The sequence below is a fragment of the Sarcophilus harrisii genome, chromosome 1 (assembly GCF_902635505.1).
Source record: "Sarcophilus harrisii chromosome 1, mSarHar1.11, whole genome shotgun sequence".
Taxonomy (NCBI): Eukaryota; Metazoa; Chordata; class Mammalia; order Dasyuromorphia; family Dasyuridae; genus Sarcophilus; species Sarcophilus harrisii.
In genome coordinates this window covers 312,280,735-312,302,320 of record NC_045426.1, presented here as the reverse complement: position 1 = coordinate 312,302,320, position 21,586 = coordinate 312,280,735, and the positions used below count along the sequence as shown (strand labels likewise).

General features: G+C 38.5%; 1 protein-coding gene across 4 annotated transcripts in view; it reads left to right on the top strand.

The window, feature by feature from the left end:
• Window positions 1–14,809, top strand: part of SEC14L5 (SEC14 like lipid binding 5) — an 81,996-nt gene extending 67,187 nt beyond the window's left edge. For 2 of the 4 annotated variants that reach the window (XM_031944969.1, XM_023497597.2), the window contains 6 exons: window positions 153–324; window positions 1,265–1,399; window positions 1,915–2,052; window positions 3,139–3,366; window positions 6,464–6,642; window positions 9,385–14,809. In XM_031944969.1, coding sequence (XP_031800829.1) covers window positions 153–324; window positions 1,265–1,399; window positions 1,915–2,052; window positions 3,139–3,366; window positions 6,464–6,642; window positions 9,385–9,490 — 958 coding nt within the window. In that variant the 3' untranslated portion in view covers window positions 9,491–14,809. The remainder of the gene's footprint in view (window positions 1–152; window positions 325–1,264; window positions 1,400–1,914; window positions 2,053–3,138; window positions 3,367–6,463; window positions 6,643–9,384) is intronic. The other 2 variants (XM_031944977.1, XM_031944985.1) reach the window with 2 other exon arrangements.
• The last annotated feature ends 6,777 nt before the right edge of the window (window positions 14,810–21,586 follow it).

Below are 21,586 nucleotides of genomic sequence, written 5' to 3'. Positions count from 1 at the left end.
TTAACTGTAGGCCACTTTGATGCATAATAAGGGAATCACTGTATTTTGGAGGTGTGGATGTTTGGATTTTAGTCAACTCTGCCCCACCAACCTAGGCTGAGACAGAGGGAAGTCCTAGTGCAATGGGTCACTCTTTGGTGTTCTTCGTTCAGTTCCTGGACGTGCCTTGTGGATCTGGAAGGGCTGAATATGCGGCATCTCTGGCGACCTGGGGTGAAGGCCCTGTTGCGGATGATTGAAGTGGTTGAGGATAATTATCCGGAGACATTGGGGCGGCTGCTCATAGTGCGGGCTCCTCGTGTTTTCCCTGTATTGTGGACATTGGTGAGTGGAAAATAGGAATTAGGGCAAGACTGAGCCAAATCTTTCCAGACTTTGGGGATTTTTTTCTCATGAGCTTTTTGCCAACTTGCCCTCTTCCCTCTGATGTAAAAGATGAAGGTGATAACCATGATAGTATTTATAGAGCACTTTAAGTTTTGCAAAATGCAAAATATCATTTTATTTCATGATATCATATATAGTTTTATAAATCATATTCATGTAGCATTTATCACTGTATCATGTAATTCCTGACATCCTCAGAGGAGACCGTTTGGTGAGAATGGTCTTAGCATTGCTGGACTGTGGTCCTTATGATAGGGATATCATATATTATATCTCATAGCAACCCTGTGAGATAGATGCTATTTTTATTTCCATTTTACACATAGGAAATTAGTCTGAGTGAATTCAGATGTCATAGTTACTAAGTGTCTGAAACAAGTCAACTAACATTTTTTAAGAACCTACTATATGTCAGGTTCTATATTAAGTGCTGGCAAAAGACTCTGAAGGAGTTCAGTTAAAAGGGGAGACACCATGCAAACAACTATGTACAAACAAAACATCAAATTATAAACTGGAGATAATCAACTGAAGTAAGGCTTTAGCATCAAGGGAGATTACAGATAAAATGTAAACTCAGATCTTCCTGACTCCAAATGTAGCCCTCTGTCTACTCTGCCAAACATTTTAGGTAAGGCAGTGTAAAACAATGGGAAAGGTGTTGGACTTGCAGCACAGATCTTGAATTTAAATAATGGCTCTTCTACTTATTATCAGTATGCCCATGAGCATGTCACTTTGGTCTTCAATTTTGGTCTAAATGGCATAGGAGGGCCCATCTGGCTCTAAATCTATAACCCTCTATTTTTTTGGAAGTGATGCAAAACCCTGGAAGTATGCAAAACTTCTATTCTCTTCTCCTGCCATTACTTTTCAGGTGAGCCCCTTTATCAATGAGAATACCAGGCAGAAATTCCTCATCTACAGTGGCAGCAACTACCAGGGTCCTGGAGGACTTGTAGATTATTTGAATAAAGATGTAATTCCTGACTTTCTAGGAGGAGAATGTTTGGTAAGAATGGTTTTTAGCGTTGCTGGACCATGGTCCTCATGAGTGGGATAGCATTTGGGAATATAGCTTTTTGAGGATTATTTTCTGATTGCAAGATTTGGTCGTAGGGTTGTAGGGTTGGGGTTCTATTAAAGAATTATCGATAAGGAAGTAGGGCAGATTCCCTCAAGCATGTTAGAAAGAAAGTGGAGTGACACACTTGTCCAATCTGTTCTAGGATGGTTTCATCTCCCCAGATAGAATAAAATGACTGAATTCTGATCCTTGAAGAAGGGGGTCTCAAGATGCTTTTGGTCATGCTGAACCTGTAAATTGAACAAGTTGCTTTCAATGAGCATCCTAAAGTTCCAAGGGAATTTGAGAGTAATCTGGAAGAAGTACAAAGTGTTTTAGGTAGTAGAGAAGGCAGGAGAATTATAGGGGAGAATGGCATAATGCATGCTCTGAGACATGCTTTCTGAGTAATATGGAGACAGTGGGTTCTGACGCTGCTGAACTTGGTCTTTGGCTTACAGTGCAATGTCCCTGAAGGGGGCATTATCCCAAAGGCCCTCTATCACATTGAAGAGGATCAAGAGAATGCAGATAGGGTCCAACTGTGGACTGAAACTGTATACCAGTCTGCAAGCGTGTTCCAAGGGGCCCCCCATGAGGTACTCTTATGTTTTTGGGTTTGTTGTTTATATTTTTCTACATTTAAGAAAGTGATGGAAAAAATTAACAATACAGATTAAACTTAAAAGTTTGTTCTGTGTTCATTTCCCTCCAGGGGGCTAGTTTTTATTAAAAAAATTATAATAGCTTTTTATACATGCAAAGATAGTTTTCAACATTCACCCTTGCAAAACCTTGTGTTCTAAAATTTTCTTTCTCTCTCCTTACCACTGTCATCCCCAAGACAGCAAGCAATTTGATATAGATTAAACAGTGCAATTTTTAAAAACATATTTCCACATTTAATATGCTTTGCAAGAAAAATCAGATCAAATAGGGAAAAAATTAGAAAGGAAAAACAAACAAGCAAGCAAATGAACAAAAACAACAAAAAAGGTGAAAATACCATTCTGTGATCCAGCCTCAGTCTCTGTAGTTCTCTCTTTGGATGCAGATGGCTCTCTTCATCACAAATCTATTGGAATTGTCTTGAATCACCTCATTATTGAAAAGAGCTAAGTCCATCACAATTGATTATCATATAATCTTGTTACTGTGTACCATATTCTTGGCCTCTATTCACTTCACTTAGCATGAGTTCATGTAAGTCTTTCCAAGCTTTTCTGAAGTCAGCTTGCTTATCATTTCTTATAGAATAATAATATTCCATAACATTCATGTACCATAACCTATTCATCCATTCCCCAACTGATGGGCATCCACTCAGTGTCCAGTTCCTTGTTAATACAAAAAAGGCTGCTACAAACATTTTTGCACATATAGGTCCTTTTCCTTTTTTTTTGAGCTCTTTGAGATCCAGTAGACCAGACCCAGTAGAGACACTGCTGGATCAATAGGTATGGACAATTTTACAGCCCTTTGGGCATAGTTCCAAGTCACAGAGAGCTGGATGTTAGATATTTATCAGTGCATCACTGGATGTACCTATCTCCTCGGGGAATCAGAAGGGTTGGGCCGTTATATTTCAAACCACTTTTCTCTTTTTCTAGGTAGCTGTTCTGGGGGGAGGAGAGGATGAATCTCTGCTTGTCCTGTTCCTTATACCTGACCTGCTTTATGTCTAGATAGCAGTGGAGATTCTGGAGGGTGAGTCAGTGATCACCTGGGACTTTGACATCCTGAGGGGTGATGTGGTATTTAACCTCTTTCACTCCAAGCAAGCACCTGAACCAAAACCCAGGGAGGCCAGGGCCGGGAGCAGCGTGCAGCTCATTGACCAAAGCTGGGTCCTGGGAGTGGATTACAGCCGTGTGGAGTCTTCCCTGCTCTGTCGGGAAGGCGAGAGCATCCAGGTAAGATAGTCTTTTACTGTAACAGCTAAATAATTCAGGAGCTGTTATGGCTCTTGGGAACTCTGGAAATTGGCTCACTGGGATCCAAATCCTCCCCGGTCCTGAAATACTTTCCAAGCTATGGCTCCCTTGTTCAGGGAATTAAAATGGCTTAGACGTGGATGTCAACTTACCCCTGGGAGGTAGAAGGCAGCAGCGATGTATTACTTCTTTTAACTTTGGTGTCTAGTTCTCCTTTTACAGTTTGTTGAGATCTCATTCTCCCAGCGTTAAGTGGAGAAAATTAATAACTTCCTACACTTGCTGCCTGAACCTCATCTTGATTCTTCCTTTCTAATTGCTCCAGACAATGTGATACATTCCTATGTTTCCCAATGCTTCATTTAATTTGGTTAAAAAACAAACAACTTTGAGTGCTACGTGTTGTATATGGTATATAAAAGAATAATTAAATGTGACAGGAACTCACAGAGGATTTTGGGAGCTGCCAACATACCCCTGGGATCAATAAATCTGCCTATAGTCATTAATGAAGCATCTGTTATGTGCTAGGCACTGAGATGATTCAAAAATAAAAGTGAGATAGACCCTATCCTTTTTTTTCCATTTCTGGATGTAGATGGGCATTTTTCATCCAAAGTTTATTGGGATTGCGGAGCAATGAATTGCTGAAAAGAATCAAGTCTTTCATAGTTGATCATCATTCATGCTTATTATCATATTTTCCTAGTTCTGTTTCACTCAGCATCAGCTCATTCACATCCTTCCAGGTTTTTCTAAAATCAGACTGTTCATCATTTTTTATAAAACAGTAATATTCCATTACTTCCATATCTACAACTTATTCAGCTATTCTTCAATTAATGGGCATCTACTCATTTTCCAATTCTTCGCCACTACAAAAAGAGCTGTTACAAACATGTTTGCACAGATGGGATAGGCCCTATTCTTAAAAAGTTTATGTTTCATTGGGAAGGAGACAATATAGTCACATGTTATTGCCATTGGTGGTAGTGATCCTTTGTTTTCAGAGAGAACTAATGGCATCACAGGGGGAGGTGATTTTCGAGTGAATTGGATTTAAGTGCCTAGGGTCATACAGTGTGTGTCTGAGGTTGGATGTGAACTTTGTCCTCCTGACTCCAGGGCTAGCACTCTATCTCCTGTATCATCTAACCAGAATGGGGATCCAGCACAGGTAAACAAAGGAACTAACAGAATAATAGGGAAAAAAAAAACAATTACAGAACCAAGAAAGGAAAGATTATTAAGGAATGGACAATGAGCTCTATTAAATGTGCATGAGTGGATAAGAATGAAGATTTACTAGAATGACAGTGGAGGTAGATTGAAAGGATACAGCAAAGGGAAGATGTCCATGCTGAGTTGGTTGGAGATTGTTCAGAATGCCCTGAAATCTTTTTGAGTGGTATGATAGTTGTGTGATATTCTTCAGCTCCAGAAATGCCAAAGTTGGAGCATAATTTGCCAAATGTTTAAAACCTTTATGTACCTGAAGCCTTATTTTTTGTAATTTTTATTTTTTAAGTTTTTAATAATAGCCTTTTATTTCCAAAATACATGCAAAGATGTTTTCAACATTTATCATTGCAAAATCTTGTGTTCCAAATTTTTCTCCTTCCTTCCTCCACACTCCCTCCCCTAGATAGCAAGTAATCCAATGTAGATTAAATATGTGCAATTCTTCTAAACACATTTCCATACTTATTATGCTGCACAAAAAATACTCAAAAAGGAAAAAAAAGAGAAAGAAAAAAAAGCAAATCAACCATAACAACAGCAAAAGGTGAAAATACTATGTTGTGATCCACATTCATTCCCCACAGTCCACTTTATAGATGAGCCTTATTTCTTTTAAACCCCAAACTAATTTTTACAGATTATGTAAATTACACAAATGCCTTTCACATTTTAGCTCATGGTTATATAGCAGCTTATGATTTACAAAGCATTTTCCTAACAACAATTTTATGAGGTAGGTAGTGCATGTATTATCATCATTTCATAGAAGGGAAAACTGAGGCTCAAAGGTATGAAGAACTTCCCTCATGGTCAAACAGCTTGAAAAGTGTCAGAGCTAGAATTCAAGCTCAGGGCCCCAAGTCCAAGTGGTAGTTTCAATATTCCATTCAGTCTTTTAGAAGCTGCTTATTCTGGCTTTGGGAGACTTCAACTACCCTTAGGTATCAATCCATTCACAAGCATTTATTAAGCATTTTTACATGCCATGTACTGTGCTAAGTTTTGTCTATTTTTCTTAGTACAAATCAGACTGTTTATCATTTTTATAAAACAGTAATAATGTGAGGAATCTAGACCCTTCCTTCAAGAAACTTACATTTTGCTGGTGGGAAACAATAAATTCACAGATAAGAAAACATCAAATTATTATAGAATAAGTATCAATAATTTTGGTGATGGAGAAGCTGTAAAAACCAGACAAATTAGGAGAGACCTCCTGAAGGACTTGGGCTGAGCCTTGAGTGAAGTATGTGTTCCAAGAGGTGGAGGTGATGAAGAAGTGTTCCAAGAGGTAGATGGAATTCTACCCAGGTAGAACAGGCTGGAGACTGGAGATCCAACAAGGGATATTGTGTATGAGAAATCCCAAGTTAAAATAGCAAGTTTGACTATAGTGTGAAACACGTGGGGGAGAGCATATCTAACCAGTCTGGAAAGATGGGTTGGAATCAGACTCTGAGGGCTCGAAATGCCAAACAATGGAGTGTGCATTTTAGGATCACAGATCTAGAGTTTGGGAAGACCTAGAGGCCATCTAGGCAATCTTTTTTTACTGATGAAGAATTGGGGGAACCTTAAATGGCTTTCTAAGGTGGCATGGGTAGGAAGCATCAAGGATAGGACTTGGATCTTAGAATTCGGACTCCAGAATCAGTGCTCTCTTCAGATAACTGGCACTACTAGCCGGAGGGAGCTCCTATACACTAATGATCAGGGGAACAACATGGTCAGACCTGTGCTTTGGGGATATCAATTAGGCAGCTGTATGGAGGGGTTGAATGGAAAGGAACCTCGCTGGGACACAAGGACACAGTGGAAGCTTTCTCTATTTCAGGGCTCTCACGTCACTCGTTGGCCAGGTTTCTACCTGCTTCAGTGGAAGATGGCCACTCCTTTAGCCTGTGCAGCCAGCAGCCTCCCTCGGGTGGAAGATGGCCTGACATCTGTGCAAAGTCCTGGTCACAAATGTAAACTCCTATACTACTATGAAGTCCTTGCATCTGTAGACTTCAGGTAGGAACCATGGGGTTGGGTTATCTGGGAAGGGAAAGTATTTAGTTGAGGACGACAAAGTTGATTAGAATTATCACTGTAATAAATCGCATTCAAAAATTGCTTAAGGTTTATAAAAATGTTTTATATCCATATCTCATTTGATCCTCAAAACAATCCTGTGTGATAGATATCACCATTATTATTCCCATTTTATAGAGGGGAAAATTGAGGCTCAAGATATTCAGCATCTATCCACTATGCCTTATAGTCTCATAAGTTACTGATGCATTTAAACCACTACCATAAGTCAGGACTTTTTTTTTTTTAAGGTTTTGATGAAGGGGTTAGGAAAAACTGCTTAGCAGTAACTGGCAGGTAGACATAGTAGTCATAGTCTCAGGGGAAAAGAGGATGGATCAGGGAATTGAAGAGAGGCTTCCAGCTTTTGGAGGAACCTGTCTGCCTGAAGTAATTTTTAAAAAGAGAGAGAACTGAACAACTCAAGCAAGGCAAAGCCTTTTGGTAAAATTCAACACTTATTTCTTCAATACCTACTATGTGTGTTGTGCTTTGGGAACATTGAGGCTACAAAGTGAAAAAAGCAACAATACTCCCTGCTTTCAAATAGCATTATAATTTATTAGGGAGAGAAAGGATGTGCAAACAGATGAACATGATCTTTTAAAAGTTGGAGCTATGTGAAGGATGGATGGTTGGGGGAACAGATCAAAGATAGGAAACCAATGGAGATGCTATTTTTATAATCCAGGCAAAAGGTGATAAAGCAGTAGACCAGGGTGGCTGAACAAACAGTGGGGGATAGACGAAAGATATGGTGGATTTGGTACCTGATTTAATTTGAGGAATGAGAAAAAGAGATAGCAAATGGGATATTCAGGTTATGAGCTAGAGTTAAATTCATTTCAAGAAGCATTTATACAGTATTTAATATTGCCAGGTAAAGTACTATATGTGGAAGATAGAGACACACAACAAAACTGTCTCTGTCCTGTTTGAGGAATGGTTAAAAAGCATAAAAAGAACAGGTAAATTGGGAGGAAATGCAAGTTTAGAAGTAAAATGGAAACTGAGTTTAGGATATAGGAGCATAAATTTAGAATTGTAAAGGATCTAGAAGAAAAATCAAACCAAGTCAAGAAGCCTTGATTAAGCACTTATATGCCAGATGTGGAGTCTAATCTATTGGAGCTTATTCCCTTCATTTCACAGATGAGGAGAGTGAGTTTCAGAGAAAGCAAGTGGTCACTAGGATATGCAAAAGAATCAAGATTTGAATCCAGGTCCTTTAAATTCAAGATACATATTTTTTTCACTGAATTGAAAATACTAGGTAGGACTTTTCAGTGGAGATAGCCATCAATTAAGTGAGATGTGACAAATCAGGAGCTGTGGACTAGAGCTCAGGAGAGAAATGGGGATTTCCTTCCTCCTTTTTTCTGGCCTCAATTCTTCTTTATCTTCTTCTCCTCCTCCTCCTCCCTCTAAGTACAGATAATATATTAGTGCCATATATGAAAAGATAACAAACTTCACTGCCTTATTTTTAGTTTGTTTTTTAATTAGCAGACATTTATTCTCTCTCTCTCTCCTATCCCATCCCCAATTGAGGAAAAAAAAAAGAAAATCAAAACTCTTATAAAAGATGTACATGTCAAAGAAAAAAAAAATCTCACATTGGCCATATCCAAAAACATGTCTCATTCTGTATATTCACTATTCCTTTGCCTTCTAAATTGGTAGGGACTGCCTTAAAACAAATCCCAGCAAAAAACACTTTCTCAAAACAGCATTTCATTCCTTAAATAACTTCAAAGAGCTCTTCTAAGAAAAAATTTAAAAAATCTTTTAAAATGTCCTTCAAGAAGACTTCTGGGAAAATGATCCAAAGAGGAAAATCTACAGCACTATTTAAAAGTTAGTTCTATTCCCCATCTTCTAGTTTTGCTGGTTTAATATGGAGAAAACCCACAGAGGGAGCTTCTGAGACAGGTATTTCCCCTTTGGGGAAATGTTCCCATTAACTTTAGCATGAAATGTCCTGGGATTAGAAAGGATGGGAGGATTCAGGAGACCTGAATTATTCAGTGCTTAACTGATTTGCAAGATCACATCACAGGGTAATTATGAGTTGTTTTAATGGAGCAGTCAAAGTTCTGCAGCTTGTGCTTAGATTGTCTTCTTTGCTTCTATTTTCTGGCCTACTAGTCTAGAATCTACAATCATTGCTTTGATTCTTTATTGGTTTCTTGGCAATATGACTCTCCCAGTATCTATTCTCATTATGTTCACTTGCCTTTCCCCTTGATAGTTGGTGTGGGGACTAGTGTAGTTCTCAGCGATGTTAAAGGTATTCTAGAGCCTCATTTCTAACAATAAGATTTTCCCCTCTACTTCATTATTCAGCAAGCATTTACTTGCTCATCTACTAGGTGCCAAGTACTGTGTTAGATGCTGGAGACATAAAGACAAAAATGAAATAATCCCTACCTTGAAGGAATTGACATCATGAGGAAGAATATGGACACAGAAAAGCAAAAGCAAAATATCTGCCAAGTAATTATTGGCAAGTGAAGGAATCAGAAAAGGAAGTTAGGGTTATTCTGGATGGACATAAAAAGGAAGTACCTTCCAGGATTGGAGGAATAATGTGTTCAAAGGCACAAAGATAGGAGATGTCTTGGGCACGGGGCCACGTGACCATGAAGATGTAATGAGTAGCTCTGGGCTCTTCCTTCCCAGGGGATCCATGTCCAGTCTGGAGTCCTGTACCAGTGGTTTCTCACAGCTCAGTGCCACCACAACTTCTTCCAACCAGTCCCAGAGTGGCTCCCTCATCTCCAGATAGCCGGGTCTGAGTCACGTTGGGGATCGTGCTGTACTCCGGCGCCTGGAAGTGTCCAGAGCCAGAAATCCTGCCTAAGCTGAGGGCCAAGACTATAAGGACTGATGGCCTCGGTTCAGAGGCTGCCAGAGTTGGGGGCTCTCTGCAGTCTACCATGATAATCAGCTCATGTTTTGGTTTTATAGTAGATGCATCTGAATTTAGAGCAGATGCCTCATTAACAAGACTTAATAATTCTAACTTAGCCATTTTGAATTAGCCCATTCTAGTCTCCACTACTTCCCATCCCCCCAAATCTGGACCTGTGATTTCATCAATGTAGGGAGTTCCTAGTATGGAAGCTTCTTCCACTGATGCTCATCACTGGAGACACTGAGAAGTTGGGTAACTTGCTCATGATTGCACACCTGGTATGTGTCAGAGGCAGGACTTCAACACACATCTTTCTGACTACAAAGCTGGCATTTTCTCTCCATTACCCCCTGCTGCTTCTTACCCCTATATGTATATTATCTTATCCTGAAGTTAATGGCCATTTCCCCAGGCCCAGCTTTCCAATGGCAAGTTTGGGATTTAATCAAGGCTAGGCCTGATGGGGATGCTATTTGGGAAGCCAGGACGATTTTGTTACACACCTACAAGTTCTTTTCTTCTCTAGTAAAACATAGTGGTCCTGGTCTTCAAAACTAAAATATGGCACCAGCTCTGTCCTAGAACAGATCTGATGCCAGAGCTGGCTCTAGGGCTGATCTGGTCTTCTGAGGATCCCTAAGATAATTTCTGAACCAGAGAAAAATCATTTCCTTCCTCTATGAAGAAGGTTCTCACCAAATTCACTCCCTTATCAATCCATACTCTCTCTGCCTTGGGTGATGAAGTAGGTAGGGATGAGGATAAGGTTGGAGAGAATATAATATTTATTTATACATTAGGATTTATTCACAGAAGATAAGTATTTCCTCTATAGCCATAGCCTTAACTGAGCCTTTTCCAAGTGGTGGGATATGTAACCATCAGAACTGTACAGACTGCAAATATATTCACCTCAATGTAGGAACTGCATTTCGGGGCATGGAGCAAGAAGATTTCCAGACTAATTCAAAACCTGGAGAAGAGGGGGAACTGGCTATCCTTCCTAGAACATCCTTTCTCCCACGTGTCCTGCAGAGAGTTGGGCTGCCCAGTGACTCCTGGGCCTCTGATGATGAGTACCTGTTGGCTCTTCTCTTTCCTTCTCAGGTATATGAGCAATAAGTCGTGTCAAAGGGCTAAAGAAAAGCAGATACCTTTTCCTGAAATACTTAAGGTACATTTTTGTACTTCAGAGCCTACCTCTCTTGGAGAGCTGCTCTGTGTGTGTGTGTGTGTGTGTGTGTGTGTGTGTGTGTGTGTATACACTTGTAAGTGTGTGGGATTGAAGGGAAAGGGTTCTTAAAATTTTTAATCCCAAAATTTATTTATTATTGAGGATGGGCTGCATGTTGTAAACAATATTTGAACATATTTATTTCTATTTTGACTAAAAACTATTAAGTTATGAACATACCTGTCTTTTGGAATAAGCCAGCTTTTTAAAAAATTCACATAATTCTGAATATCTAATGTAACACTCAGGAGGATTAGATCTCTGCTTCCAGGTCCCTTCGAGGAGCAAAAGGACAACTTAATATTTGCTCTTCCTATAAGACACGCAACCTTGCTTCTTCATGGCTTGTGAGATCAGAGATGGTCTAATCCATCTCTGCAAGCCCTACATGATAGAATATAAGAGGAGACCATTTTATTCTCTTGCAATACTGGAGATAGTCTTAATGTGTGAAAGTTGAACGATCCAATTAGACAAAGATTCTGTGAGTGTGAATGGATGAGGCAAATCCTTCTTTAAATGGGATTGTAAATACAAGGTAGGGGAAAAGGATAAGGAGGGAAGGAAAATATGTTTTTGGGATTAAGGCTCAAAGACTCTCTTCAGTACACTTCATTGTGTGGTTTTGGCTCTGTATTCCAGAGAAGTTATATTTGGCATAGAGAATTCAGGCTACCTCTACTTTGTTCCACTTCTTGATGATAGCCAGTGGGAGTTATAAGAATGGGAGGGCTTGGACACCAGGGGCTCTCCAAGTCAATACTCACAATCTGATCGCAATTGATGGGCACATGCTTTTACTTTTGGGAAACTACGATATCAAAGCTCAGGGGCTGCTTCAATAAAAGAATCCCAGGCTTTTGCTTTCCAACATTACCCTTGCTCTGGGACTCTGAGGGGGCTGGGAACCATCCTTGGGTTGAACCTTTTTTTTTTTTTTGGCCCAGTGGAATCAGGGCTAAAGACACTAAAGGAGCTGTTCACAAGAGCACTTTGTATTTTTAACATTTGCACTTCTAATGCTTTTCATCCAAAGATTAGGTGGCATTCCTCCAGTGTACTCATCACTTTGTTCCTGGGGCAGAGGTATGCTGAGATACAGAACATCAGAGCACTGGGTCCTGAAAAAACTAGGAACCCTGCCAGGAACTAGGATAATGTTTTCCTTGGGATTTTTAATGATGAGAAATACTATAATATTTTGGCCAGGCATCTCATAATCCTCCTTTACCCCTTAGATATCTTTAATCCCTTCTCCCTTTTCCTATCCAGCAGGGAAACCAACTGAGATTTTTTTCTTCCTCCAATTAAGAGAATATTTCCTCCTGTAAACTACTCACAGATTGGAAATTGGTCAAATAATGTGAGACAAGAGTTACCTTTACTAGTGTTTTGTCTGGATCTCCCCTCATCCCTCTTCATTGAGGTTTTGTTCCTTTCTAGAGCCAGGTATCATTGCTTCTGGAGTCTTACCAGCCTAGAGCTATAACTGTGAAGGGATTAATTCCTATGTGTCTAAATCTTAACCAAGTGGGAGATCCAAAGTTTCTGAGTAGAATCTGCTTATAGAGAGACCTCAAAAGAGATAGAGCGGGAAATTCTGGTTTGTAGTCAGGTATCTGACTACATTTTTCTGAAAAAAGTTTTCTTGTCTCAAGAGTAATATAATTATAGTTAGGGATCAGAGAGTTATTTTTTGGCTGTTTGCAAAAGGATTCGTTTCTACTTGGCTGTGATGGCACAAGTAGATCCCAGATATTAAGTATCCTATCCATCATTTTGCTTTATAGGAATCAGGGTTTCATTTCCCATTTACTATGGAACTAGGGTAGAAAAGTTCTGTTACCAGTCTAGACAGCAGCAACCATGGTCTGCTAGTTTTAATTACTTTGCTAAAATACAATATGTGCTTAACTTGATTGAAACTATTTTCTCAATTTCTTTTTATCTTTGGGTGGGTATAACTAGCTTGGTATAATGGAAAGAACAGTGTGACCTCAGGGACATCACTAATTCTCTTGAAGCCTCAGGTTACTCTTCTGAAAATGAGGGGGTTAGATTTAGATAATCTCAAGATTTTTTTTTTCTTGGCTTACTATCCAATGAAATAAAAAAAATTCATGATTAAAATATTTTTTTTCTTGAAAAGTGGACCTGCCTCAGGAAAGTTATAGGATAGTTTTTTAGGGGTAGTAAGGGTGAAGAACAAAGCAGGACATTTGATGCTGCCTGTCTCTAATTTGTTATTCTTAGATATGTTGATCTCTACTGTAAGAAACCTACCTACTTCCTGGATAAATAAGTCTCAGTGACAAAGCTGGCTCCTTTGTGTTTTCTTGAAACTGAGAAAGAACTAGGGCTAGCTCTTCCTTCTATGGTTGGTTTGAACACAAGTCTTTTGGGGCCTTCTTTCTTTATCAGCTTCTATAGATCCTGAGGGAGGCAGTGTCTCAATGTTGTCACCCTGCTTTTGTGGAAGTTTTAAAAATTGGAGGGTAAAAGATAGATGTCACAATGTACAGTCAGAGGATGACTTTTAAGGAAACTCATTCAACAAACATGTAATAAGTGCCTACCATGTGCCAGGTACCATCCTAGGCATTAAGAATACAAAGACAAAGACAACAGTTCTTGCTCTCAAAAAGCTTACATTCAAATGGGAGAGGGAAGAGATAAGACAATATTATTCAAAAAAGTAAATACAAAATAAAGATGAGTAATTTTTTTTTGGCAGGGACAGACATGAGTAATTGAGAGGATCAGCAATGGTCTTATGTAGGAGGTAGCACTTTAAACTTAGCCTTGAAGGAAGTGAGGGATTCTGCAAAGCAGAGAGGAGGAAGAGGGACGGCATTACAGGTATGAGAAAAACAAGCTTTGTGAAACCAAGGAAACAAAAGGGTTCCTTTCCAAAATAACACAATTTTATAAATAATGTGCATGAGATAACTTGTAAATGCTTTTATGACTAGTAATATCTATACTGCAAACAGAAGTGTCAAGTTACTTTATGCTCTAGTTACAAATTTGGGCATGATAAAACTCCACAGATGTGTTTTGGGGCTTGCTTTAGCAGCATAGCAGTTAGCAGTATAGAGGGCAACCCACACATCTTCAGAACTGAGATTTCACAGGAACAAAAGCATCACTGGCTAGTTCTCTCCCATAAGTTCTCTGCTTAAATAAGGATAGTTGATGATTATTTTTTTCCTGAAATATATTGGAGTTCTCTAGGAACATTTTATTCCCATTTTCTCTACCTTTATCCCATTACTTTGAATCTAAGATCTACAAATGAATGAGTCTAAAATGTACCAGTATACTGGGATATTCTACTGGTTTCAGAGAGTAATTAATGTCATTGGTTTTAAAAATAAATCAGGTAGGTCTCTGGTGGGTAGGTGACTGTCAGACTGGGTGCCAGACATAAGTTCTCAGGCTTGAGGGTATATTCTTGATCTATCAGAGTATGTAGGTATAATATGGCCAGGACTGAATTCTCAGTGCTGGGAGAGTATCATTCAGTCTACCAGAACGTTATAGCTGCAAGCATGGTGATCACCAAAGATGGCTGTTGATTAAGAATGGAAATGTAAAGCTCCCACCCACTTTTGCTTGGGATGTTCCTCTGGCTGCTCTGCATGTGGTTTCTTCTAAGCCCTTGGAATGTTGACCCTAATATTGTACCTGTATCCAAGTTTATAGAATAAAAGGAATATTTTCTGAGTATAAAGACCTGGCATCATTATTGCATGTCTAACCAATTTCCCTTTCTCCACTAATCATGGCAAAATGTTTTGGGGTAGCCCCATGGATCAAATAGATTGATTAATATAAAACAAAATGTGTTAAATAAAAATGTTCATTATGACTTGAGCACCTGATATTTGGAAATACTACATCAACAAGATTAATGTTTACATTTCCATAAGAACCGATTAAAATTTTAAATACTGTTTTGGCTCCTTTTCTTCCTTAACAAATGTATTTTATTTTTGTCTGTATCTGGAATTTCATTGAAAGAGGGGATGTCTATACATATCACCTCACAGAGGCCTGAGAGGTAACCACCTATTTTCTCTGGATTCACAAAACTAGTGTAGAGTACTGGCAGATCTTGAATTCAGGTCTTCCTGACTCTGAGCCCAGCTTTCAATAAGATTGCTCTTAGATATAGATATAGATACCAATACAAAGTGATGCTGTGAAATACTTGCTAGACCACACAAACTTCAGGGTTGGTACTCTATCCTCTGCACCACTTAGCTGTCCATACATAAGGGAATAACTCCTTAAAAATTGAAGGTATAGTTCAGAGGGCAAGCTTGTAGTGTTTAGCTTTCCAGTCATTTGGAACCTTGAGGGGAAACTGGATTTTTTTTAGATGAACTTCAGTCTCAGGATCAAGAACATAGGAGCATATAGGAGTTACAGATGTGACTAAAGGTAAGAAGGGGCACACTTTCCAAAGTATGGGTTACTTTTTTGCCGCTACAAAAGATATGGAGTTATAAATTGGACCAGCCATTCTGAAAACCAATTTATGATTATACCCCAAAACTTACTAAACTGTATCTATCCATTGATAGTGATATTAATACTAGGCCTCTGCCCAAGGATATCAAATAAAGAGGAAAATCATCTACATAAAAACAAGAATATTCATAATAGCTCTTTTTGTAGTGGCAAAGAAATGGAAACTAAGGGAATGCTCATCAATGGGCATGGGAATGCTCATCAATGGGCATAGAAATGGATGAACCAGTTGTGGTATGTAGATGCAATAAAATAGTATTGTTTTGTTAACGAATGATGAAACAAATTATTTCAGAGAAACCTAGGAATAGACTTGGGCAGAATGGAGAGAGCAGAACTAGGAGAATAATTTATAGTGCAACATCAATATTGTACAAATGAACAATTTTGAAGCACATAAGCATTTTGATCAATGCAAAACTTCATCTGTTGATGACGAATAATTCTCCTTACCTTCTGGCAGAGAGGTGAAGCAGAATGGGACTTCTCTTTTTTTTGCCCCTGTACTTACTTATTAGAAGGGTTGTATTTTTATTTTGACTTTTTCCCCTGGTGGGGGGATATCTGGAAGTAGAAAAAAATGCTTTGTAATTAAAAAAATAAAATTTTATTATAAAAAAGTTATTACAAGTCATTTCTCCAAGTCTCCTTTGGTCTTTTGGTCACATTGAATCTCTACTTTCATTAATGTTGATACGGCAAGCTCTCACTAGTCAAGACACTCTGTTCACCAGCTGCTCAAAGAAATGGCTTCTTTGCTTTTAGTATCTCATCAAACAGGTAATTGGAATAGTTTTCACCCCCCACACAGTGGGAGAGTAAAAAAAAATTTTCTACCAGTCATGGCAGTTACTTCTCCAGAGGGAAGTACAGCAACTGTTGGATGGGGTTTCAATCCCTGTTCAAGATTCTAGTGTTGTCCTTCCAGTTTAGGAAAATATTTACATTGGCAAAGATAATTATGAGACATGACTTGAAGCTCTCTGGACATACTTTTCTTCCTCTGGATGAAGACAAAGACATCTTGGGACAGAAGGCAGCCAAGTTCTGATCCTAAGAATGCCCTTTTCAGTTTCTGGCCTTTTCAGGAGTGATTTATTCACTTTAATTCTCTTACCTGTCTAACCATACAAATGAAGCATATTACCCAGTTCCCTGTATCTCTAGGGTCCACTGTTACATTCTGAACTGGGCATTCTACAGCCTTCTGAAACTGCTCACTTGATACTTGCTGCTCATTATATTCCTTCAGATATTCTATATTCATGTAAAAGATGGCGTGAATTGATAGTTAATTTATGAAATTATGAAACGGGCCGATACACTTGGTTCTTTGGGTACTCCCTGGGAAAGACCACGATTGACAGTGGGAAACAGGATAGTAATTATACTTTAAATCCAAAGGGTATGGGGGTAAGAAGCCCATAAAAGCAAAAGCAAGCAGTGAAAGGGTACTTAGGCATACTGTGTGGCTCTGGATGGGGGAGTGGCATGTGAAAGGAAGGCAGAGGGAGGAAAAGGATGGGATGCAGGGGAGGCAGAGAACATCACTATGATGTAGGCATGGATTAGAGTTGAGAGTACTAGGTGGCAAGAACTTGACGGAGATGGAAGAATGTGGGATAAGGGTGTGGAGAAATTTGATGTTTCATTTTTATAGTTTTTTTGCGGGGAGGAAGAGGGGACCAAACAACTCCTATCTGTATCACCTTGGGATAAGCTCATTAACATATCCAGATTTTCTTAAATTTGTCAGTAAAATTCCCAAATTACATCTCAAATTTAAGGACCTTTCTTGATGTTCTGCTGATCTGGAGCTGTGGAAATCTGGATTTTTTTCTGGAATTTACATATCATAAAACCAAAAGGTCTTGACAACAGTACCTAGATGGCTTCTGTTGATTCATCACATATTCCCAGGATGTGAATTTTGTAATACAAAGTTTGCAAATTATACTCCTTTGATCTTTGAGACAGTTTGTACATGACTTCAGGTTCCCCCTTGTAGTCTTATTCCTACTATTGCTCTTTTATCCTGGTTATTTAAAAACTTATTATACTGACCAGAGTAGTGATGATGGTGGTGTTCAGGGAGACCAGCTTAAGATCCAATTTTAATTTATGGGTCTACTAAGCAATTAGCAGCTAGGGCTGTCTTTTCTAATGTCATATGCTGCAACACCAAGTTCCCCAAGCTCCAGTATTGGGAAACTACACAGTTATATCTTAGATGTGACGTGATCAGAAACTGCTCTCTCCAAACTCTTTCTAGGATCTGGGGAGTAAATGAAATGGCATTTGATGTCCCCTACACTGAAGCATGGAGTGGTAGGCAGTATGAGCAGCTATGTTGGAGCCCTGACCAAAAGGAGGGAGACATATAAAGACTACTGTCCACTGCCCAACCAGACAGGAATAACTTTCATCCTCATAGTTCTAGTTTTAAAGTTTGACAGCCACCTCCAAGGTTCTGTTCAGTTCTAAATCTATGGTCCTATGACTTATGGCATGCCCTTTTTGGAAACTAAAGGAGTGACCATAAATCAGAGAATAACTGAACAAATTGTAGTGTGTGAATGGCATACTATTATGCTATAAGAAACGATGAAAGGGATCATTTCAGAGGAACCTGGGAAGACTTAGACTGGTGCAGAATTGAAAGAGTAGAAGTAGAAGAACATATTGCAACACAATATTGTATAAATGAACAGTTTTGAAAGACTAAGAATTCTGATCTATGCAAAGCTTAATCATTATTCCTGAGGACTGATGATGAAGAATTCTGCCCACCTTCTGGCAAAGAAGTAATGGACTAATAAGGAGAACGAGACATCCTGTTTTGTTTTTATCTTGGTGTGTTTTTTTTAAAACATGACCAATATGGGCACTGGTTTTGCCTGACTATGCTTTCTTGTTACAAAGCTTTCATTTTGACTTTTTCTCATTTTGAGGGGGAAAACTGGAGGGAGAAACTATATGGGCATACCACAAGTCATAGAGTCATAGAGGTAGAACTAAATGCAACTTTAGAGCCTGTCAAGTCAACCTCTTATTTTGAAGATGAGGAAACTAAAGCACAGAGCCATTAAGTGACTTGTCTAAGGTGATCTTAACTGGTGTCTGAGGCTAGTGTTGCATGAATTTTGTTTGGGTTCACTGACTAGCTACTACCGATAAGCCATCTTAGGAGACAGAGATAAGAAAACTTCAGTTTATTCATTCAGAATGAGAAACACTCTGACAGCAGTTAATAGATATTTATGTCTCTAATAATTTGGCTGGTTAATATTTATGCCATTGTGACATTCTATTGTTTACAGAATGTGCAGCAAAAAGGATGCTTGTTACAAAGCAGCTTGGTCACATAGGAGGGAAAGTATACTTGTTTATCAATGCTTATCAATTATTACAGAAAGAAGATGCTTATCAATTGCAAAAGAAAGAATGTGCCTTTGTTCATATCAAAGTCTTTTTTTAGCTTCTTATTTTCAAAATATATGCACAGATAGTTCTCAACATTCATCCTTGCAAAATCTTGTTTTCCAAATTTTTTCTTCTTTCTTTCCTCCTACTCCCTCCCTTAGACAATAAGTAATCCAATATATGTTAAACATATGCAGTTCTTCTAAACATATTTCCACAATTATGGTGCTGCACAAGAAAAATCAGATCAAAAAGGAAAAAAACAAAAAGCAAGCAAACAACAAAAAGGTCAAAATACTATGTTGTAATCCACATTCAGTCTTTATAGTTCTCTCTCTGGATGCAGTTGGTTCTCTCCATCACAAGTCTATTGGAATTGGTCTGAATCACTTCATTGTTGAAAAGAGCCATGTCCATCAGAATTGATCATCACATAATTTTGTTGTTGCTAAGTACAATGTTCTCTTAGTTCTACTCACTTCTCTTAGCATCAGTTCATATAAGTCTCTCCAGGCCTTTCTGAAATTTCCCTGCTAATTGTTTCTTAAAGAACAATAATATTCCACAACATTCATATACTATAAGTTATTCAGGCATTCTTCAAATTATGGGCATCCACTCAGTTTCCAGTTTCTTGCCACTACAGAAAGGACTGCTACAAACATTTTTGCACATATGGGTCCAAAATCTTCCTTTGGAATCATAAAAACCTTCTGTAGGCTGAAAGGATATCTCAAAGAAAGCAAGCACTATTGCAAGCTGATCCTGCAGTAAATGCTAAAACAATTTATATCAAAATGGTGAATATAGAACAAAATAATTGTGTCAATTCTTAACAACACTCTTAGCTCTTAAAAATTCACTTTAAGTACAATTTTTAAACTCATATTTTCTTTACTCCTGATCCACACTTTACAGATTATACCATTAGCTGCATAACTAGAACTGTTGGCTTCTTCAGAAGAGCTTTGGTCCTCTGTTCTATTCACATCTGGGGAACTGAGGTGCTAGGGATTTCTCCAGCCTTGAGATGACCCGTTTAGAACTAATGCCTCCTTTGGATGTGAACTTGTTGGGACCAATGTTATGTATGAACTGAATTAAATTATGATTATATCTCTCCCCAACAAATACACACTGAGGTGATATAAGGAGGATTTTGCCCTTGAGATGTTAGGGAAAATGTGTTTATTCTTGGTATATCTTTCCCTTTGTAAGTAAATTTCCCTTTGTAAATGTTACCCTTTGTTAAATGATTAAATAGAACTAGAGTGCTAGTAACTGTTCGCCTAATAAGTGTGAAGGGGCTTTCAAACCGGTGGCAAAGAATAGGAATTACCCACAAATCCATCAGGATGCCCAAGAAGCGTCAGGAAGATGGAATAGCCCTGAGAGAGAGTCTGGGTTATACATGCTACATAAGTCATAAATAGCTCTTCTGTTTTTGTGTCACAGTTCTTAAAAAAAAAAACACAAGAAACCTGTCTCTAGTTGCTTATTCCATTAAGCCAATTTACTTTTATTTTTCTCACTCTGCCATCCTGCTTTTTTTTCTCCTAGGACTATTAACTACTACCAGAGAATGCTCAACCTGCCATGATATCTATGCTTTCAGCCTCTTTTAGCACTCAATAAGCTAATCACTTTGAGTCACTGGGTGCTTTCTTTTTGTTTCACTGAAAAGACTCTATATATCCTCACTATAGGAGGGCTCTTACTACGGTATGACATGACATATGACATGGTTATATATGGCCACCCAATCATCCCAATCCTCCATATTTGCGTCATCCATCTCCCACTTCAACCAACATATGAGCCACAGTTCTATTTTTATCTAAACCTGTCTTCTGCAACAAAATGTTCTGGGTCAGAATTGACTCAGGCTGTTCTTACTGACTCGGGCTCAAGATGGGGACAAAATGGGAAACTTATAGATCTAACACTTAACAAAAGGAGGCTTACTTGCCATGGCTGGGAGATACTGCACTGGTTCAGTTAAATGTGGATTCTCTTGTCTCCCTATAGAAAAGCATTTCATGAGCAGAGCAAAATGTGGTGATTTACATGCAATCAATTTTCCAAGTCTGAAAGACATTTATTCCTTATGGAACTGGCTCTTTTATGCTTTTAGGTAGCTGAGTTGGCATGTTAACAACTCAAGACCTAGTCTCCTGGGCTAAGCAATTCTTGGGAACACCCTCCTTGCTTTTATTTTTTAAGAAAACAATGAGCCTGTGTTACATGATGAGTGATACTGACAGATACTTTCCCTACCATAGAGAGGCAAACCACAGAGGGAAATGGCATTATTAAGTGCTGGGAGTTTTTACTGTCTGGGTACTTACAACAATCCCTTCTTGGTTATTATTGGTAGAACCAAATGGAAACTCTTGTAATAGAGTAATCCCTGTAGTTATATAAATGTTAGCTATTATTAGTTATACTACTTTCTTAGTCATTGTGATAAAGGAGGTTAGTATACTTCTTTACATAAAATATCCCTGTGTAGTTGATAAGAAGGCAGATGGCACTTGGAGGTTTCTGTGGAAAGTGGAAAGCTGAAGAAAAATGTCCCATCAATCTTTGAAGCCATTTCTGCTCTCTCAACTGTTTGTTGGATCAGATAGTTTAGTAAGGTATATATGTAGAACAGAGTTACTAACATTGCTGATAAGCATTTATAGGTACTTATTATGTGTCAATCATTTTTCTGTGCTAGGGATACAAAGAGAGACAAAAACAGTCTCTTGTCTCATGGAGCTCTCATGTTA